The sequence below is a fragment of the Telopea speciosissima genome, chromosome 2 (genome assembly GCF_018873765.1).
Source record: "Telopea speciosissima isolate NSW1024214 ecotype Mountain lineage chromosome 2, Tspe_v1, whole genome shotgun sequence".
Lineage (NCBI taxonomy): Eukaryota > Viridiplantae > Streptophyta > Magnoliopsida > Proteales > Proteaceae > Telopea > Telopea speciosissima.
Genome location: NC_057917.1, coordinates 81,157,618 through 81,180,311, shown reverse-complemented (window position 1 = coordinate 81,180,311; position 22,694 = coordinate 81,157,618). Strand labels below are relative to the sequence as shown.

Genomic DNA, 22,694 nt, shown 5'->3' with positions numbered 1-22,694 from the left:
ATCTCGAGAATTTCGATCGAAATTTAGTATTTTTTTGATTCGAGGGGTCATTTCGTTTCGAGGGGGTCGAAATTCTCGAAATTCTCGAAATCTCGATCGAGATTTCGCGAGATTTTGAACTATGGTTTTATGTTGATTTTTGATGACTTGATGTGGCTTAATTTTGATTTTTTATGACTTGATGTGGCTTAGTGTTGATTTTTTTTTAATGATATAAGGTATATCTTGTAACATACTATAAAATGTTAGAAAAGAGAGGAAATAAAAAATAACACTTGGGTGCTTTGGTCGCCTAAGCGCTTAGGCACCCCTCCACCACCTTGACAACTATGACTTTCGACCTTAGTTTGATGATAATCTGATCCTGCAGCTGAAGTTTCTGCTTCCTTGTGTTCTGACGAGTTACCAGTTGCTCTTTGCAAAGGTACCCGCTCCTACACTCAAAAATCCATGTCTGCTTATCCTATTAATTTTTTTTCTCTATCATCTTCCATCTCCCTTACATAGCTTTGTCTTGTCCTTATCTACTCACTCTATTCCTTAAACTCATCGTGAGACATTGTCTCATCCTTAGTGGAAAGTGGCTATAGATACAAAAATGGATGTCTTGATTTCTCAACAAATATGAACTTCGGTGGATTTACCTCCAAGGATCTTGTACTGTGTTGCTGGGTGTACACTATTAAGTACAATCCATGTGACTCTGTTGAACGGCTAAAAGCACGTTTGGTTGCGAAGGGTTATACCTAAACTTATGGTGTGGATTACCTTGATACCTCTCTTGTTGCTTGGCTCAATTTTGTTTGTGTTTTCATTTCTTTAGCTGTGAATTATGATTGACCATTATATCAATTGGATATAAAAGATGCTTTCTTATATGGAGATTTACATGAAGTGTATTTTGGCATCCTTTAGGTATGTTACTAAGGGGGAGAAGGCTCAAAGAGTTTGTAAGTTACACAAGGTTTATAGCCTAAACAATCACCTAGAGCTTGGTTGGTGGGGGTTCTTACAGTGTTATTCAGATCATATTGTGTTTGTTTGTCACTGGGATTCTAGGGTGATTGTATTGATTGTATGTAGGGCTGTCAATGGTTCGGGTTGGGCCGGGCCTGCCCTAAACCCTAACCCAACCCTAGGGGGCTTAACTTAAACCCTAACCCAACCCAACCCTGGCAGGGCCTAAGAAACCATGAACCCAGTCCGACCCTGCCAGGGTTTCCCTAACCCGACCCGACCCTGATATGGTCGAGCTGGGTCGGGTTGGCCCTGATTGACCCTGTCTTGACCCTGACCCTGATTAATAGGATTGAGAATACATCCATATAAATAATCCATGTTTGGAAGTCTATATTGGGTTCGCTATGGGCCCCCCTAATGTTAGATAACCCAAATCACAATCACTAGAGGCAAAATAGTAAGTAGTTTGAAGATTTATAAGAACAGTAGCAAGATTGTAAATGAACAGAAACTAATAGTGTATTTGGGTAGGCAAGAGTGAAAGGATAAAGAAGGGATTGTAACTAATGTGAAGGGTCACACTTGGAACAAAGCAAATAATAGACTAAGAAGAGAATAAGGAATAAAGGGTAGAGGTATTAAGGGAAATAAAACAAATAGGGGTTTGAATTAGACTCACGATTGAAGTCTTCTTCAACCTTCGGCTAACAGAACCAGGCGAAACAGGGCTTTAATCTTCTTGAGAGATAGATCTCTCTGATGCAGATCCTAGCCTCCACGAATTAAGGAAGCCACCCTAAACCTGGGGTTTTAGTGGGAGCCTTAGTTTAGTAGTTTATTTCCATACTTAGTTTTTATTTTGTGTTTTAATTGAATTGGGTTAAATTGGTTGCATCCAATTGGTTCAATTGGTCTAATTTAAGTGAAGTAATCCTATTGGCTAAGAGGTCCTTATATCCTATTGGCTACTAGGGAATCTTCCTTTATTTTAAGTGAAGTGATCCTATTGGCTAAGGGGTTCGTATATCCTATTGGCTACTAGGGAATCTTCTTTATTTTGAGTAGTTTAAGTTGTGTTTAAGTCATTAGGGGTAGGAGAGTCTTTTCTTTTAAGACTTTAAGTTGTTTTTAAATTGGTCCTCTCTCCACGATTTAAGTGGGAGAATTCAAATTGTAATAGGCGTAGGAATTAGGCCTTTGGCCTCTTTATTTAATAGAATCGTGGGAGAGGCTCCACCCCGGCTATTATGTTTTGAAATTTTGTTTCTTCTTGTTGCTGCCGCCATGACTGCTGCTGCTTCTCTGTCTTGTGTGTCATATCAAGACCCCTTGTGAGTAATATCAAGGGCTAGGGCTGGAGTAATCCGGCGGCTCCTTGCATCTTGCAGATCGGGAGGTTCATCTTCTTCTTCCTTCAAGTTCTTCAAGGTTGCTGCTGCTGAAATTCTGCAATTCCAGTAAGAGTTACAATTTCCTGCAACTTTATCATCTCTTCTTCTTACTTCCATCTAACCTAATCGACTTCCCCAAACCCTAGCCTCACCTATCCACTACAAACCCTAAATCCCTCCCTCAACATAAAAACCCAGAAACCCTAAAATCTGCCTAGACCTAACCAGCCATCAAAACCCCACGAAAGTCCAGCCGAACCACCCCCTCCCTGCTAGGAAAACTCGACCTAAAGCCCAGCCCCTAAATCTGCTCCTAAACCCTAGTTTCAGCTTAGATCCTAAATCTGAAAACCCAAAACCCTAACCCTAATATTTCTGAATTTCTATTTCTTAGTCAAACCTCATTAAAACCTATTCTAATAGACTCCTAAAAATCTGTAGACCATTACCCAATAAAACCCTAACTCAATCTCCCATTCCTAACCCTAATTTTGCCCTAGTTACCCTAAACTGCCCAGTCGGCCAACCCTAAAACAGAACCTGGTCCTAAGTGAGATTTATTTCACCTAGGCTACATCACTCTCTCATCTGGAGGTCTTTTGTTCTGAAATTTTGAGAGTAGCAACCACACCCCAAGGCCTCTCAATACTCAATAGCATAAGCAACCAATAGGATTAAACGCAAACAGCAGCTGGGTAAAAGAAGAAAGAAGAAGGAAATCAGTGGAGGGAGGAGTGCACGCAAGGCTCATGGCAACCATCGGCTAACCCAAAAAAAATTTCATTCCAAAACTCTCAAATCTGAGTATCATTGGATTACAATGGTATTTAAAGAAAATAATTGAGTACTCCTACTCTAAAACTGAAACAAGAAATCCTAATTAAAACATAAATAGAATTAGACTCTATTATGGACACAACTAAACAAACTTCGACTCAAACTCTGCTTCTTATCCAACGCCTATCTGCATCATTGTACCTTCATGTTGTACACCCTAGTATTCTACCAGAGTACTCGCGACTCTCCTCTCTCTCTCTCTCTCTCTCTCTGCCGAAATCCATGAACAAACATTGTTGGAAGCAAGCCAAGACGAACATAAAGAGATACCTGTGTTTCCATTGAGAAGAATCCAAGAGACTCGATTGCTTTGATCTGCAGAGAAGACGAACGTAAGAACTCGACGCAGGTAAGCAGCTACAAGGAAGTGAAGCAGTTTCCTTGATCTTCATTGAAGCTTGATTGTGGTCAAGAGAATCGAAGCAGGGAAGGAGGAAGACAAAGTAGGGAAGGAGGAAGATGAAGGCACGAGCATCAAGCGGCGGCTTTTCGGATCTGGATAAGTGAAAAAATGAAAAGGGATTTAGATTTTAGGATTTACTGTTTAGCCATCTCTTATGGGCTTTTTGTCTTTTTCTTTATACTATATACATTAATATATAGTATTATATACCTATAACTAATACAGAGCCGGGCCGTGCTAAGCCCGAGGTCTTATCCCGAACCCGACCCGACCCTGCCAGGGTCAGACTAAAATTCAACCCTAACCCGCCCTTTGGGTCGACAGATCAGGGTCGGGTCCAGGCCGGGCTCAGGGCGGGTTCGGGCCAGCCGGGCATTATTGACACCCCTAATTGTATGTCAATGATATTAGGGAAATTTTCACGTACTTCCCTTGAGGTATCATATAATTACAAAAATACCCCTCAATTTTGGAAAATTCTACGTGTCCCCTTGAGGTTCTTAAAAGTTAATATATGCCCCCATTCCGTTAGTGTAGGACTAACAACCTTAAAAACAAGGGGTGAACTAACAAGTAACAAAAATGCCCTTGCAAGAGAAGAAAAAACACCTGCAACTCATCTTCCCCAAATCGATTGGGGAAGATGAGTTGCAGGTATCTTTGTAGGGAACACCATGGAAGCTATTCTTGATCAGTTTGGAAGAAATTAACAAGACCTAGAAACCCACCTAGGCTTCCGAGAATCTAATTATCAGGGGATAGGAAGAATGCCAACCCATCACCATATGAGCTTGGATTGACGTTGGTAATCGCGAAAGAGAATCAGGTGGAAAAAGAAGCTGAGATGTTGGTCTCAGGATCAAAGAAGGAAATCAGTAAATTGCAGATTACGCTTTCGGAGCTGGAAGAAGGGACACTAAGCTCTCGGGTAAGGCCCACAACACGGTCTCTGAGCAAAGAGTCACCGAGGAGAGTGAGATTCCGAATACCGAAAGAAGAGAAGTCGAACCTAACATTCTCGACACCGGTTGTTGGAACTGTCAAAAATTTGTAAAAGAAGACGAGAGAATAAAAAAAGAATAATTCTACCTGGCATTGTTGCTCATGGTGAGCCTTGCCTTTCTAGCCATAAAGATTGCTCAAGAATGGAAGGTAAGTTCGCATGCTGTGAGAGGACAAGTTGCAGAGGACAATACACGATTTCTTGGTGTAGGTTACAGAAGTTTGTGAATTGGAAATAAGGATGGATTTGAAAGAGGGAAGAAGACGACGAAGGACGGTAAAAGTAGTGGGAATCATGGTGGGAATCTTTGGACTTAGGAAATGGGTTTTAAACAGTCGGAATGGGCGACCACCTCCATATATGCATAGATAGCAGTGGTACCTCTAGGGCATCTTATGGCGTCCATCCTCACCGATCGTGTCTTCTTTAAAGGCTTGAGTTAGACCAGCCTCTCAGAGATCTCGGCTTCCATGGTGTTCCCTACAAGGATCGATTGGGGAAGATGAGTTGCAGGTTTTTTTTTCTTGTAAAGGTAGTTTGTCAGTTCACCCCTTGTTTTTAATGTTGTTAGTCATACATTAACGGAATGGGGGCATGCGTCAATTTTTAAGAACCTCAGGGGGGTAAGCAGAATTTTCCAAAACTGAGGGGTGTTTTTGTAATTGTGGGATACCTTAGGGGAGGTTTGTGAAAATTTCTATGATATTATCATATTTGGGGATGATGCATCTGGGATTACAGAGGTGAAATCTTATCTACAATAGCGTTTTCAGATGAAAGACTTAAGTGCCAAGTGCTTCAGAGTAAAAAAAAGGATTAGTCTCTCACGGCAAAAATGTGTTTTAGATCTTTTGTCTGAGACTGGTATGCTTGCTTCCAAACTAGTGGATACACCTATGGTTTTATACTTCTATACCAAAAGTTTGGGACAAATGATGGCAAGGAGTTTGATGACAAGCTCTGGTACAGGAGATTAGTAGGTAAATTCATATATCTTACTGTTACTAGACCAGACATATCATTTGTTGTGGGGGTTATTAGTCAGTTTATGGAGTCACTTGAGAAGGGTCATTGAGAGACAACATGTCGAATATTAAAGTATCTAAAGGGTGCTCCAGGAAAGGGACTCATTTACCAACCTAATCAGCATATTGATCATTGATGTGGTTGGATACTCTAATGCAGATTGGGTTGGTGTTGATGGTAATAGGTCTACTATATGTTGTTGTACGTTCATTGGTGGCAATCTTGTCACATGGAGGAGCAAGAATTAATGACTATGGCCGGGTCTAGTGCTGAGGCTGAGTATAGCTGTATAGAGTTATGGCTCATACAACAGCCGAGTTAATGTGGTTAAATGTATGAAGATGTTCTGCGATAATCAAGCTGCTATATATATTTCCAACAACCTGGTGTTTCATAAAAGGACCATACACATTGAAGTTGATTGTCACTTTGTGAGGTACTGTAATGAGGAAGTTGCTTGATACTCCGTCCGTTTCTTTTGCAGATTAGTTGGGTGATATGTTTACCATGCCTCTGTCTCACTTTCCGGAAAGGCCGTTCGAAGCTGAGCATGGGTGATGTTTATGCTTCCAACTTGAGGGGAGTTCAAGAGTGTTGCTATTGTGTTAGTTCTACCACAGGGGGGATTTTGGGCATATAATTCGGGGTTTAAGAGTCTTTTATGTTTTTTTTTTTTTTTGGGTGAATAAAAGAATAAATTACCAAGGAAAAGAGAAACAAGGGCCCCCTTAGGGGGAAAACAACAGCCAACGGCTAAAGAAAATCAGCTAGGGCCAGCTGAAGAAGAGAAAGAAACATTTGGGACCACCCAGGAGACAACAATTAGCCTGTTCCTTGGGGTGTCAGAACAAAAGGAGGGAGGAGCTGACAATAGTTTGGAGGAGATTTCAAAGGAAATGGAGTCCCAAATCTGTTGATAAGAACGAGAATGGAGGTCCATTTCCTAATATTTTGCTCCATCCAAATGTGATTTAGCGCAGACATAAGCCATCTTCCCACAGGTCACAAATAGAAGCCCCTCCGAAAGTCATATCTATCCAAATCCATTCTCTAGAGAAAGGAGAATTCTTCTCTCGGGTGGGCCAGCACTTAGCTAGAATACCTTTCCAAATGGCTTTGGAGGTCGGGCATTCAAAGAAAAGATGATCCGAGTCTTCCAAGTTGTTCCAACAAAGGCAGCAAGCATTGAGAACTTGTATGTGACGTCTGCGGAGGAAAGCAAGGATAGGAAGACAGTTGTTGAAGACTCTCCAAGCAGTGAAGGAATGGCGCGGAATATGATGCTTGAACCAGAGGAGCTTCCTCCAACCAACCAAAGGGCCTTTGGATCGGATAAGATTCCAAGCTGCCTTGGAGGAGAAATTTAGCGAACCATCACTTGTCCAGAGACACGATCGCCTCTAGAAAGCGATCTTCTTTGGATTGTGAAAGGTCATTCCAAAGAGGAGAGAGAGACTGGGAGGAGGAAGGGGAGGAGCCCACTCATTGAGATGAAGGATGTCCGCAACAAGAGCCATTCTGTGAAGGCCTGAAGCATAGATCGTCCTTGGTGTGACAAGGTGCAAAAGGATCCCTTTAGGGTGCCAGTGATCTAGCCAAAGGGAGGTAGAGAGGCCATCTCCAATGCGGGAGTGGATATAGGGGAGAGCAAGGTGGCGGGACTCCAAGATCTTGCGCCAAACCCAAGAAGCATCGCAGAGAGACGAAGCAGTCCGGATGGAGTCTTGCAAGAATCCTCGAATAAATCCAATCAACCCAAATGCTCTTCTCGTTTAGAAGCAATCCTCCGATCAGCTTGATAATACCAGCCTCGTTGACTTCTTTAATTCTTCTTATGCCCAGCCCTCCCTCCATTTTTGAGAGACACACAGAAGCCCAAGAGGTGGGGTGGAGAAACCTGGATGTCTCAGCTCCCTTCCAAAGAAAAGAAGCAAGCAAAGATTCTATGGACTTGATGGTAGCTTACGGGAGACCAAAGATTCCAGACCAATAGATATAGGAGGCTTCCAAGACAGATTTGATAAGGACCAGCCTACCCGCATAAGATAGGAGCTTGTCTTTCCACAACTGCAGTCTTTTTCTCATGAGGTCTAGCATGGGGGTGCAATGGTGAGCAGTCAATCTAGCCGGAATCAAAGGAAGGCCCAGGTACTTGATAGGAAAGTGCCCCTCTTGGAAGCCTGAATTGACAAGGAAGTCCCCTTTGTGAAGCTCTGGAAGACCCGCAAAGAAGATAAGGGACTTGGAGGGGTTGATGCGCAGACCTGAAAGGTCATGGAATTGATGCAGGCAAAGCATAATACACTCGAGAGAAGCAATGGAAGCCTTTGAGAAAATCATCAAGTCATCAGCAAAAGCAAGATGGGTGAGCTTTAGAGCTTTGCACTTCGGAATAGGGGGGATAAGCTGCTAATCAGTACATGTCTGAATTTGCCTAGAGAGAACTTCCAAGGCCAAAGTGAACAAGTAAGGAGAAAGGGGACACCCTTGCCGAATCCCTACAGAAGCTCCAAAATAGCCCGCAGGACTGCCGTTGATAAGGACCGAGAACTTTGGGGAGGAGATGCAACAACTGATCCAGTGAACAAAGGGGATAGGGAACCCCATCTTGAGCATGACTTGAGAGATATAATCCCACTTTAAGGAATCAAAGGCCTTGTGAATGTCGATCTTGAGAAGGATAGCTGGCCCATGGTTTTTCCTGTCAAATCCTCTAACTATGTCATTACAGAGCAAAATGTTGTCAGAGATGCTTCTTCCTGGGATGAAAGCAGATTGGTTGTCACTGACCAACAGATCCACAACCGTCTTGAGTCTTCGGGCTAGGATCTTAGCAATAAATTTGTAGAGGATATTGCATAAGGCTATAGGCCTGAAGTCATTCATAGCCGAAGCACCATCCTTCTTGGGGATGAGGCACAGGAAAGTATGGTTGACCCCATTGATCTGGCTGGGATTGTAGAAGAAGCTTTCAATGGCTGCAATGAGATCCAATTTGATGATGTCCCAGGTCGAGAGGAAGGACCCCATGCTAAAGCCATCTGGCCCAGGAGCACCAGACACTTTAAGGGAATGAATAGCTGCCAAGATCTCATCTTCTTTGGGGATGGAGCTAAGGATATCTATGTGACTAGGAGGAAGGAACTTGTTGAGTAAATGGCTGGGTAGAGGAGTATCTCCCATCGAGGGGGCATTGAAGATGCCCTTGAAGTGCTGAACAGCCAGGTCCTTTATATCCTTGACAGTTGTAGCAAGAGAACCATCATTGGAAGTGAGTTGAGTGATGGAGCTTGCATTGACATTGGCCTTGAAAGAACGATGGAAGAAAGCAGTATTTGAATCCCCCAAATCAAGCCATTTGATCCTGGACTTTTGCTTGAGGAAGCTCTCTTCCTGTGAGAGAAAGAAGTAAGCTCAACGAAATAGTCTTCTCGGCTTCAGCCAAATGAACATTGTGCAAATCCCTGCAGCTGAATCGAACAATGGCTAATCTCTCTTTGCACTCGAACTTGGAGAGAGATATCCCCAAAGGTGCTTCTATTCCAAAGCTTGAGAGCTTCCTTGACATTACGGAGTTTTCTGGAGAAGGCTATAAGGGGCGAGGAGAAAGCCAGCACAGGTTTAGACCAAGCATTCAGAACCGTGGGAAGGAAGGTTGAGTGAGAAGACCACATGTCAAAATACTTGAAGGGTTTGGGGCCAAAGGAGATGTAAGGCTGGATGGGAAGGGATATAGGGGAATGGTCAGAAATGCCTGGACTATCAAAAGAAGCCTGAGAGGAAGGGAAGGAGGTGAGCCAGGCTTCGTTGACTAAGACTCGGTCTAGCTTGCAACTGATACGGTGGCAACCAGATCTTTTGTTGCTCCAAGTTAGGGGAAAGCCTGTCCACCGAAGATCATTGACCCCAATGTCATCAATACAAGAGTTGAAACTGTTCATAGCCTCCAAGTCGAGATGATTGCCACCTTGTTTTTCATGACTGAAGCGGATGACATTGAAGTCACCCCCGGCCCCAAGGAAGGACACCAATACTGCTGGCAGTGCACGCAGTCATCCCAGAGAAGAGATCTTTGGATGGGGCGATTGAGAGCATAAATGGCAGTGAAGAGAAAGGAGTCAAGGCCTGAAGGATCAGAGAATTTAAGGTGGAGAAATTGGGAGGAAGAGGAAAGAAGGGAGATGGAAATTTTTCTAGGATCCCAAATGACTCAGATACGGCCATTCGGATGGGAGGAATAGTTAGAAAGGAGGGACCAAACAGGGGCGATGGACAAGAGGATATTTGCAGAATTTTGCTCCTTGATATGAGTTTCAAGGAGACAGTAGAAGACAAAGTGAGAGGAGCGAATTTTGGAGCGAACAGTGGCTTGTTTCGAGGCCTCGAGAATTCCAAATCAGGCCTTGGATCATTGAGGAAAGGGGAGAAGGGGCAGGGGGGACTCCAGGAGTCTAGCCATAACCGATCGAGATCTGGTAGCACTTCGATGCCTCCGTTTGTAGGAGCAGAGGCGAGAGGAATTGCATGAGGTGTAATGGGGTAAAACAGCTGGTGTGCCAGGTGAAGGGGATGAAGAAACTGGGTTTTGGGCCAGGGATGGGTAGAAGGGCAAACCCGACCCGAGGGCAGGGGGGGATAAGTGATGGGTTGAAGCAGTGGCTGGACCAAGAACCGAAGGGTTTAAGTTTGAATGGGCCAAGCCAACAAGGATATCGCACAACTGGCCCAAAGCAGTGACATCAACTGGAGTGGGCCCCAAGGATGACGCAGGAAGGAAGCCTGACGAGGCGTTTGTCTCTAAAAGCCCAAGGGGGGACGAGGCTCGAGATAAAGACGAGGTAGCAGAAGACAGCAAAGGAAGGCTTTCCAGGGTTGGCAGCGATGGCAGGTCTGTGGGAGAGCTGGAAATGGGCATTACAGAGTCAAGGGCTTCCGACATCCTGGACCTGCTGCGAGGCAAGACATCAAAGTGGAGCTTTTCGGGGCAATCAAGAGCATTTGTGTCGTCGCCATCAGCCAAAAGGCTGAATCTGTTCTGAGTCAGAGCAACCTGGTCAACGGTACCTTCCTTCTGCATCGCCGGAGTTTGGTGAGAGCTCTGAAGAGGGTTCCGGTGACCAGATCTGTGCCTTCTTCTACCCCTGGACCTGCGACGATGACGGAGAGAGCTTTGGTGCAGAGGGATCAACTCGACAGCAGCCGGATGAGAGACACCCTCCGGCAAAGGACCTTCGACAGCCCCAGGCAAAGCAACGGTAGCATTCGAAGCAGCAGAGGGCTCGACCGGAGGAGGGGAGCAAAACTTGGAGTCGTGGCCGAAGATTTTGCAGACCGAACAATGGGGTGGTTTCCAGTCGTAGTGAATTTCTTGCTCAAAGGAGTAGCCTTCTCCTTCTTTGACCGTGATAAAGAGGGAAGATCATCATGCGCAGACACTTCCACACAGAGTCTGGCATAAGCCAGCCGGTCCTTGCGCCTTGTCCTCACATCGAAAAATAAAGGTTTGCCCAAGACAGAGCCCAGGGAACTGAGTCCATCAGTGCACCAGTAATGAAGCGGCAGTCCAGGCAAAGAGATCCAAAGTGGAATCGTAGAAAGGTCCAGATGCCGGAGCTGGAGGTGAGGATGCCATTGCCGGAGAAAAATTGGCTTCTTACCTATCAGCCAGGGGCCACCTTCTAAGGCTCGAAGCTTGCCTGTGTCAGAGGAGAACTTAAAGAGGAAGAAGCCATTGTCAAGCATAGAAACATCCAGGGATCCTTGGGGTCTCCACTGCTTGGAGAGGGATGCCTTGACAATATGGATAGGTGGACGAGAGCCAAGGAAATTTCCCACCAGGCTATTCTCCCAGAGTTTAACTTCAAAATCCAGAACAGCAGCAGGGCAAACGGCCACCTTGGTCGAACCATCCAAGGCAGGGGAAACAAAGTGTAGGGGAAGGCCATCAGGGCATGAAGCAGAGACAGGATTAAAGAGGGAAGACCAAGGGGCAGTGGAGGGGGGATGGGAGGCAGGGGAGGAGGGGCCAGGAGAATGAACAGGGTTGCGGGAGGGGAAGGCCATCCAGCAGTCCCCTCAAGTTATTACTTCTTATTTGGCTTTATAATGTCCAGGGAGAGGGACCTCAGAGATCATTCTGTTGCTACTCCAGAGTCTTTTATGTTATATGTAGTAGTCTGGAGTATACTTGTAATTTTCTGAAGTTAATACATTTTATAATACATTATAGTGGTCACAGTTTGGTAGTTTGACAAAATTGTGAACCTGTTATCTCCCCAAGGCTTGCATCTCTCTCTCTCTCTCTTGTATTGCTAACACTGGTTTCCTGTATTTGATATTGTTTCACAATTGATTTTGTTGGAAGTTATAAAAAGCCATACTAAATAGTTTTTATTTGTTTTTCTTTTCTGCAGAAAAATAGGGAGGAGATGTTTGCTAAAATTGAAGAGCTTAAGGAAGAGGTTCTTGGGTCAACCGATGATTGATCCATGTGGAATTCGTGTTGGTCACCTGTTCATAAGGTTCTATTTGTGATGTGGAAGGGAATTATATAGAAGAATTATACATAGTTGACACATTGGCAACTTGCAAATTTCTGATTTTCTATTTGTTGATGCATCCTTCTAAAATTCTTGACTGTATGAGTTGGCCTAACTAATCCCCAGCCCCCCTCGCCACCCCCCCCCCCTTCCCCTCTCCCCAACAAAAAAAAAGAGAGGATAAAGTAACATGAAAAGAAAGTTTATTCTTTGTTTGATTTATTTTAAATGCAGTTTCATGTTTGCCTCTGTAGTATGTAGCAGAACTAAGTTGTCACCCGGATTTGAAATGTAGTATGAGTGCAAAAGAAGGGTTACCCTTTGAACCAGATACAGATGCAGTGCTGGGGTAGAATTGCAGGAGACACTTGTAAGAGTACGAAGGCCTGGTGTTGTTACCTTTGATGCAGTCAGAAACACCGATGTTGCATTTCTCAGAATATTCTTTTTTGTAGGCAGTGAATGCATTTACGGATAAGGCTCAGACGCCAAGAGTATAACAATAGGGTAACTGCATGGGTGTTCAAATGAAGATAGGAGGTTAATGAAGAAATTTTTGGTGCCACTGGTTTTCTGGTCCTTAAATAATTTCAGTTCTCTCGGGCCTATGGTCCCTCACTAGATGGATTTAGTGTTAGGTCATAATTTTGTTGCAAGTTATGGTTGATTCTGGGTAATATACAAATGAGGATTACAATTAACAATTAGTTGACGAGTCATAATCTGTTGCATCCAACTGATGGAACTTTCTACCCAAAAAAAACTGATGGAACTCTCTGCCCTGTAATTGATACTCTGCTCATTAACTTCCTTCTCAACTTCAAAAGATTTTCCATTATCCTTCGTCAACGAGAATGGTATCCACTATCTGCAGCATCTCTTTTTTCCTAGATCTATAGCTTCTTCCGTTGTTAAGATTCACTTTGTAGCCGAGAACTTCGTAGTAAATTTGACCACGGGAGGACCATGTGTTTGGAGCCCCCCTTGGGAGGAGTTGACTTGGTAACCCGTCAGTGCGCAAGCACAGTAGAATTAGAGATACAAACAGCATGGAGATGGACATATGCTACCACGGTGAACCCATCGTAACTGCTTTGGTTTGTCTAAAGGTGAGAAGATAGATATGGCTGTTTCTGCATCTGTAAATATAATGTTACCTGGTCGAGTTTCCCTCCATTCTAATCTTCATAATTCTTTCATGGACCATTCTTTCAGGTCAATCAATAGCTGCTTCAAAGATTTTGGTAACCCATTTTATTGAACAGTTTGGCTTGCAAATAACAATAAAGGACTAATGTCTCCCCGTTGGTTAAGTGAAGCCCAACATATGCATTTTCAATATCTTGGTTAATAATCACTGCAAGAGGGGTATACTGGATTTTGATTTCGAAGACGATGAGGAAGTCTAAGATATCCCACCGTAATTTGATCACATATTCTACTCTGATGAGTGATCTCTCTGACGGTGGGAGACTCAGAGAAGCAATCAAATTGTTTGAGATGGTAAAAAGATGAGATCGTACCCAACTCTCTAATCCGTAATGGAAAAATAGTTATGCACAATGTCAACCAAAAAATGAAATTGCACATCCCTTCACATATCACTAATTAATGGTTTCTGCCAAAAAAATAAGTCAATCGTGCTAGAAACATAATAGATTATATGAGGAAGAATGGATGTCAATCAAATCTCTTCAATTACTCAGCTCTGATGAATGGGTTCTGTATGGACGGGAGAGTACAACAGGTCACAGATTTTCAATGAGATGAGATCTTGAGAAGCTCCGGTTTGGAAGCTGATGCTGTTGATTATATTACTGTAATTAACTGCTTTTGTAGGGCTGGAAGAGTTGATGAAGCTCTCAAGTTGAACTGTTACATCACCTCGAAACCATATTACCTGTCCTTCAATGTATAGACCCTCAGATCTCAATCCAACTAAGCTGATACCTTGATGAAGCTCACGTTTGTTTCTTCAATATGGTCAAACATGAAAAATCCATTGTAGCTAAACAGATCAAGAACGTAAGAAGGATTTTAAAGATACAGAAGTTCCCAAAAAGGATGTTGGGGTGGGGGTGTGACCGGCCCGGGGCCAACTCAAGTAATTACATGACCGAAGGTACAGATTAGTCTTTGGCCTCTATATACATCAGAAAAGTCAGTTTAATAGTCCATACATCTTAGTCCCTACAGTTACCCTATAACCTGTTTCAGCCTATCAAAATATATCTACCTTGTCACACAGCAGTCAAAGATTCAACACAATGGATCTCCATACATGCCATCTTACTTCACCATATTGAATGCCGGATCCCAAGGCCATTGCATGTTAAGATTAGGCCCTTGTATCGGTTAAGGTACTCCTGCACATCAAAGAACAGCTTAATGTAGAGGAAGACGAAATGAAGAACAAGCATTTAAAGGCCCAGTGAAGAGATTGGTAATTTTTCTTACAATGATATCGTAATCATCGGCAATTGGCATTCCTTTCCTGTCATATTCTCTCCTTCTGATGGGATCACTTAAAACTGTTTAAAAAGGAAGGAGACAACCATGTCAGGTTCAGATATGTTTGCTGCAATCAATCTATCCACTATGACCTGATATATATTCATCTAAAATAGATTTTTTTTTTTGGGGTGGGGGGTTGGTTGGTTGGGAGAGAGGAAGGGGTGGATGAAACCATAGAGACAAACAACCAAGAAAAAAATATAAATCTGCTTTTAAACAGGCAATGACCGATTCGACAGTGCTTAGAAACAAGCAATGACCGATTCAAAACATAGAGCAATTTTTTGGGAGCCTCCCCAATTAACCATGGGAAAATCAAGGGTGAAGAAATATGATGATCTTTATAACAATCTGAGCACAAAGGAAGGGGAAAAATTATCTAAGATAGTCATAGTGAGGGAAAGGAAGAGTAGAGATCTCGACTCTGTTTAATGTACTAATAAGAAGAACATTAAGAAGAGATGGGAAGGTTATTTCTGCAGCCTACTAAGATACTTCGAGTAATAGTGTTCCAAAAACTTAGGATGTCTGAAGTAAAAGAAGTTTTAAGGAGGATGAAAGTAGGCAAGGCACAAGACCCAAATGATATCCCAATAGAAGTGTGGAAGAGCTTAAGAATCTGTGGTTTTGTTATTGAAACCCACTTGAAACAAGAAACTACTATTATGAAGAACCAATGGTTTTATGCCAGGAAGATCCACGCCATAAGCCATTTACTTACTAAGGAGGCTCATGTAAAGATTTAGAGATTGCTAGAAGGATCTCCAAATGGTCTTTATTGATCTAGAAAAAGCTTATGACAGAGTCCCTAGAGAGTTAATCTAGCAAGCATTAGAGAAGAGAAGTGTTTCAAATAAATGTGGATATAATTAGAGATATGTATGATGGAACAATGACAAGTGTAAGAACTGTGGAGGGGGAGTCAAGGTAGTGATTTCTCAATTACAATTGGGTTACATCAAGGATCAACTTTAAACCCTTATTTGTTTGCACTTATCATGGACGATTTAACAAGAAACATTCAAGATGAGGATTCCTTGTATATGCTTTTTGCCGATGATATCGTTTGGTGGATGAGACAAAAGCAAGGATTAACCCCAAGTTGGTGTTATGGAAATCAACCTTGGAATCAAAAGGATTTAAGATAAGTAGAACAAAGATAGAGTATATGGTGTGTAACTTTTGTTACACTAGGACGGACAATGAGGTGGTAAAAATTGATGAGAAGAAGATGACGCAAAGTGATTATTTTAGGTATGCGGGCTCAATCATAAATAAAGAAGGTGATATAGAGGATGGTGTTTCACAGAGAATTAAAATAGGATGGATGAAGTGGAAAGGTGTGTCCGGAGTGTTGTGTGAACGACATATTCCTTTAAAACTTGATGGAAAATATTATAGGACAGTCATACGACCGGCTTTGATGTATGGTGCGGAATGTTGGGGAATTAAGAAGCATCATATAGATAAACTCAGTGTAGCGGAGATAAGGATGTTGAGACGGATGGGTGGCAAAACTAGGAGGGATAAAGTAAGGAATGATCATACTAGAGCTGATTTGGGAGTAGTTCCGATACATGATAAGCTGGAGGAGTGATTTGATTCAAACTGAAGGAACTAAAAGAGCCAGGGGCAGACCAAAAATGACCTTAGGAGAAGTGGTGAGGAAAAACATGTGTAGCTTAGGCCTTGTATCAAGAATGACCTCGAATAGAGCTAATTGGAGGGCAAGGATCCATATAGCCTACTCCATTTAGTTGGGATATGGCTGAGTTGTTGTTGCTGTATAGAACCAGAACCGATCCGGATCCCGATTTCGTTCTTTTAAACCCTGCTGGCCATCCAAATCTTAGCCTGTTGATTTTTCCGCATGATGTAAAGCTCTAGGCTGAAACTTAGCACAAGTCAAGGGTGACATGGATAATGTGTCAGAAAAGTTTGGAATCCAACTAATTGGCAAGGTGGCAGATGTTTAGGGTGCAGATATTTAGGGCTGTTTAGATGAACTTTTTATAGAGCCTGTATAGGAAACATTTAACATACTACAAAAGGTCATGGTGGCAGCCCAAAACCGTAACCCTCAATGAAAGACCAAGGGAAAAAATTAGGGAAATATAATAAGAGCTAGCACATTTCTGATATCTAATCATCCAGAGATCAAACGGCTGAAACTCCAGTTGAGTGGTGGTCTTGGAAGGGCATAACTGTAGACAAAAGCTGGGGAAAACTCCACATCAGAGTGATGGGGTATAGAATGGATTGCAGCCAGAACAGAGAATAGGGGTAAGCTGGGTATGTTTAGGGCTCAGAAGTTGGGGTTTGCAGGTAGTGTCTGGCAGGGAATGGTTTTGAAAAATTAGGGTTCAAATTTGAGGGTAAACAGGGCAGAATTGAGAGATGAAGGATTGCTAGTTGCTGGAAATGCAGTTTTAAAACAGGTTATCGGTATCCACAGGGGTTGGAATGGGCCTGTAATTGAACTGCAGAATTAGGAATCCAAGAATCAATAGACAAGGAAAAAACCTTAGAAGAAGAGTTGCAGAGAGATTAGGAATACCAGCAGCAAACAAGGAGATGGAATCCTCCCCTGCGTGGATAAGGAATCAACCCAAAACCCACAGGATAACTTCAGTTCTCACACCGCAGTGAATCCACACTGAATAGCTAACAGCAAAAATCTTTCATTGATAAAAAACTAAGCTTTTACAATGAAGGGGCCGCTCCCTATTTATAGTGAAGGGTTCAGCCTTGTTACTGTGACTCTATAAGTACAAACTTCCTTAAAATACTCATGGATCAGAATAAGAAACTAGCCTAGAAATAACTAGAAACTAGTCTAAAATCCCTGCAACCAAACTTCTAGAACCTTATACCAGAAATAGAAACCCCTAGAAACTACACGGACTGAAAATCGAAACTAACCTAGGAGTTTAAGAAACCGAAAGAATAAAAACCGCAACTAAAAAATCTGACTACCCCATCATGTGGGCTTATAGAACTGGCCCATTACAACAGAAAACCCAAGAATGATTAGCCCATTGGGACTTCAAATTTAGACTTGATTAATCCCAATCGATCAGATTGATAGCCCATGCCTGCATCAGGTTAATATTATTATAATTAGTTTAATAATAATATTATCATTAGATATTTAAGTAGCATATCAATAAGTTGCATTGGCATATACTCATATATATATATATATATATATATATATATATATATATATATATATATAACCCGAATATTCTCTGGGACCCGGGCTGGTCCCTATGATTTTATTTAAATAAAAATATGTGGAAGAAAGTACAAGAGGGGGACATAACCCGCCTTACCCCAACCCAAAGAGCAGCACACTCTCACACACCAACACAGAAACACTCCCCCCCCCCCCCAAAAAAAAAGAAGGAACAAAAAATTACATTCTGAAAACCGGTAAGCCAGATTTGTCCTCCCTAAGAATCCTGCATAAACCTTGCGGATGGGACTGAACATCGTGGAAGGAAGTGTTAACTAAGGCATCAAAAGCTCAGTTCGCTAGAAAATCCGCCGCACGGTTGCTTTCCCTGTAAGAGAAATGAATGTAGGCACCTAGAAAATCAACCAGGGAAAGCACTTCATGAAACAAGAACCAGCAGCTCCAAAGATTACACGTTTTTTGTGTAACAAAACGAACAATAGAAGAGGAGTACGAATTGATAAAGCAACCATACAATCCCAAACTAGCACATATACGTAAGCCGTTCCGAAGGGCTCTCATTTCCACCACCGAGTTGGTGCAAACACCATAAAAATTAGAGAACGCTGCAATCAAGTTCCCCTTGCTATCACGAATGATACCTCCACCGCCACTAACACCAGGGTTTCCTCTACTGGCCCCATCCATATTTAATTTAACCATATTAAAAGGAGGACACCAATAAATAGGCATAGGACATTTCTGCTTAAACACCTGGGGACTTAACTGAAAAAATTTCAAGATAAGTTCCGCCTTCAAAGGCGACTCTTGCATATACTTATATATCAATAAGTTGCATTGGAATATACTCATATTAATATAGAATCATCATCTCCAATTCCTAATCTCCCCCCCCCCCCTCTTTTCCTCCCTCTACCTCGGTGCTACTAATAACTCACTTTTTGATTAAAATCCAATTATCGAATTACTATGGGACTCAAATCCCACCCTTGCAAACCAACAGCTAAACATTGAACCAAAGCCCCAGTTCCCAATCACCTTATCCTGTGGTCTAGGGTGAAAACAAAATATAACTCATAAAGATTCAGAAAAGTAAATCAATTAAAATGGAATATAAGAACAAGAAGGATTTTGAAGAAGTCCATCACTACCAATGATTTATCAATACAAAATTTCAGAGTTGCATATTGGGTCATGGAAGAGTACATCTAATGAAAACTAATTTCGTATCAGGAAAATCCAGCAAAAAATTAGCTTGAACAGGAAAACAGGTTGTAAGAATAAGAACCAAAATCAAAGAAAAGTTAATAACTTAAGAAATTCAGATCAAATAGGTCAGAAACTGTAATCGACGGATCTGGTCTGCAGGTAGAACAAGTCCGTAAAATCTGGTTTGAATCTGAAATCAAAATAGCTAATTTCTGAAGAATCCTGCTATCACTAGGATTTGTGATAGCTGCAGGAACTAAGCTAATTGATCAGAGAAAACAGGAAACGAAATTAGAGTCTCAAAGAACCAATCAACAGAAGCTATATGCGTATTAGAGAGTAAACTGAACAGTATATCACGGGGATTGCAACCAGTAAACATGTCAGAGTAATAATGGAAAAGAGAGTAGCCGTAGGCTATGAAAATGAGTAGATCTAAGCACACAACACACACAGAGGAATCCACCTAAACCTCAGGCTCGGAAGTCGGAATCCACTATATCCATAGCAAATTCAGGAAAACTGAAACTTTTGTCTTCAAATCGATAGGATGGCCTGAAGGCCTTAAATGTACTTATAGCCTAGGTCCTAGTCTTTTCATCCAACAATAACTGATTAAAATAATGTAAAAATCAAATCTGATCAGACAAAGAAAATAAAATAAAAAATCTGACTCAATCCTCTTCCAATCGACCAGCTAGGGAACAGGTCTAAACTGACTTGCAAAATTTGAATAATAAAGAAATACAAATCAAATCAGGACTGAAATTAACTAACCAAGCTTAGTTAAAGATTACAATTACAATAAAAATCAAATAAAAATATGCTGCTAGAAGATTCCATGATTTGGACTGCTGACTAGACTACTGATAAGATAACAATCCAGCTGTGACCTCAAACCTGAGATCAGAAACAGAATCTATAAGGAAACTGGAACGTTTGATAAGATTTCATCTGTGATCTGGAATCTGAGATAAGAAACAGAATCTGGAAGGAAACTGGAATGCTTCACCAGATATGGACATTGAAGTGGTCCCATCGATTAGACCAGTTTCTTGGTCCAGTTCTGGTCCAATCTTGGGCCAGTTAACCAGCCAATAGCCTAAGGCCTGCTGATCAGTTGGTCTGCTGGTTTGTGGCTCGTTCTCCTATTGTGCTTCTAATCTGCATCAACTTTGGCTGGTGAGGAATAGGAAACAGATTGTTTCCTCATGCTTAGGCAGAAGCATGGTGATAAGAAATAAGAGTACACAAACAATAGGTGGAGCTGATAAGCAACTAGACCATATCAAACCATAATTTTAATAATCTTTAGAATGACCTTGAATAGCAGCTAATTTTGGTATCTGACCCTGATAATCAGAAACAATAGGTTGGTTTATTTTCAATAATTTGCATCATTTTTTAATGAACGTCAATTATGAATAACTTATGATATATAACAGATATGTATTTCAAAAATTTATGCAAAGACAACATATTTCAATAACCTCTAACATCCTAATTAAAAAAAAAAGGCAAAAATCTTGTTCAAATTGAAATGTCTTGTGTCAATCATGTTTAGTGTAACAGAGAGCTGCCAATGTCTTCGAGTTCCGGGGCATAAAAAAGAACTATGAAATACGAAATTAAAATTTAGAAGAGGGGGGGGGGGGGGAGGAGGGAGAGAAGCACTTACTTACCCTTGTAAGCTTCATTTATCTCTTGAAATCTTGATGTTGCACCGTTCTCATCTTTCCGCTTATCTGGATGCCATTGCTTAACAAAGAAAACCAAACTGTCAGAAGGTGAATATGCAGTTCACCTAAAAGAAAACCATGTAAAAAACACTGAAAAGCCATAAGCTTCATCATAAGGATAAGTTCATATACATACTTATAGATAGAAAGCACACAATAATATGGTAGGGATTAACCCTGTTTTTATGGAAGCTACCTAATGTCGAAAATAATGTACGCACCCAATACTTTACAAAATACAAACCCAAAAAAATACAGAAACACCCCCAAATAACCCAAAATGATCCACCCGGTCAAGTTTGAACAAAAAATAAACATTTGTGGAAATAGGTATCGATAAAAAGGTAATGACGCTCAACATCGCATCCACACGTGTAATAAAAGACAAGGACACTTTTTAGAAACTCCCAAGCCAATAAAAGTATTGAAATGCCCCCACATGACCCCAAACGACCCACCCGGTCTGGTTTAAACTAAAAATGAACAAATGTCAAAATAGGTATCTATTCGAAGGTCACGACCCTCAACATCACATCCCCACGTCTAATAAGAGATAAGGACACTTTTTAGAAAATATAAAACCAAAAAAGTACAAAAATGCCCCCAAATAACCACAAATGACCCAACCGATCTGGTTTAAACCGAAAATGAACATATGCCGAAATAGGTATCGATCCGAAGCTCACGACCCTCAACATCGCATCCACACATCTAATAAGAGATAAGGAACTTTTTAGAAAATACCAAACCCTAAAAAGTACATAAATGTCCCCAAATAACCCCAAACGACCCACCCGATCTAGTTTAAACCGAAAATGACCATATGTCAAAATAGGTATCGATTCGAAGGTCACGACCCTGAACATCGCATCAACACGTCTAATAAGAGATAAGGACACTGTTTAGAGAATCCCAAACCCAAAAAAATACAAAAATGCCCCCAAGTAACCCCAAAAGACCCACCTAGTCTGGTTTATTATACCTAAAATGAACATGTGTTGAAATAGATATCGATTCGAAGGTCACGACCCTCAACATCGCGTCTACACGTCTAATAAGAGATGATGACACCTTTTGGAAAATTCCAAACCCCAAAAAGTACAGAAATGTCCCCAAATAACCCCAAGCGACCCACCCAATCTGGTTTATACCGAAAATGAGCATATGTCGAAATAGGTATCGATTCGAAGGTCATGACATTCAACATCGCATCCACACGTCCAATCAGAGATAAGGACAACTTTTAGAAAATCCCAAGCCCAAAAGAGTACAGAAACGTCCGTAAATAATCCCAAACGATCCACCTGCTCTAGTTTAAACCGAAAATGAACATATGTCGAAATAGGTATTGATTTGAAGGTCACGACCCTGAATATTACATCAACACGTCTAATAAGAGATAAGGACACTTTTTAGAGAATCCCAAACCCAAAAAAGTATAGAAATGCCCCCAAATAACCCTAAACGACCCACCTGGTCTCGTTTATACCGAAAATGAACAACTACCAAAATAGATATCGATTCGAAGGTCACGACCCTCAACATCACATCAATACGTCTAATAAGAGATAATGACACTTTTTAGAAAATACCAAACCCCAAAAGGTACAGAAATACCCCCAAATAACACCAAACGACCCACCCGGTTTGGTTTGTACCAAAAATGAACATATGTCGAAATAGGTATTGATTCGATGGTCATGACCCTCAACATCGCATCCACACGTCTAACAAGAGATAAGGACAATTTTTAGAAAATCCCATGACCAAAAGAGTATAGAAATGTCCCCAAATAATCCCAAACAATCCACCCGATCTAGTTTAAACCGAAAATGAACATATGTAAAAATAGTTATCGATTTTAAGGTCAAGAC

The 22,694-nt window shown here is 41.6% G+C and overlaps 2 protein-coding genes across 3 annotated transcripts in view; one reads left to right on the top strand and one right to left on the bottom strand.

The window, feature by feature from the left end:
- LOC122649771 (protein CURVATURE THYLAKOID 1D, chloroplastic-like) overlaps nucleotides 1-12,173 on the top strand; it is a 40,588-nt gene extending 28,415 nt beyond the window's left edge. For both annotated transcript variants that reach the window (XM_043843011.1, XM_043843010.1), the window contains exon 5: nucleotides 12,034-12,173. In XM_043843011.1, the coding sequence (XP_043698946.1) occupies nucleotides 12,034-12,105 (72 nt within the window). In that variant the 3' untranslated portion in view covers nucleotides 12,106-12,173. The remainder of the gene's footprint in view (nucleotides 1-12,033) is intronic.
- A 2,134-nt stretch (nucleotides 12,174-14,307) lies between these two features.
- Nucleotides 14,308-20,881, bottom strand: LOC122651217 (chaperone protein DnaJ-like; the record flags this gene model as incomplete). Its single annotated transcript, XM_043844523.1, has 3 exons — nucleotides 14,308-14,525; nucleotides 14,617-14,690; nucleotides 20,764-20,881. Coding segments are annotated over 3 exons (264 nt in total), but the record flags the coding sequence as incomplete, so codon positions are not given.
- Between the last annotated feature and the right edge of the window lie 1,813 nt (nucleotides 20,882-22,694).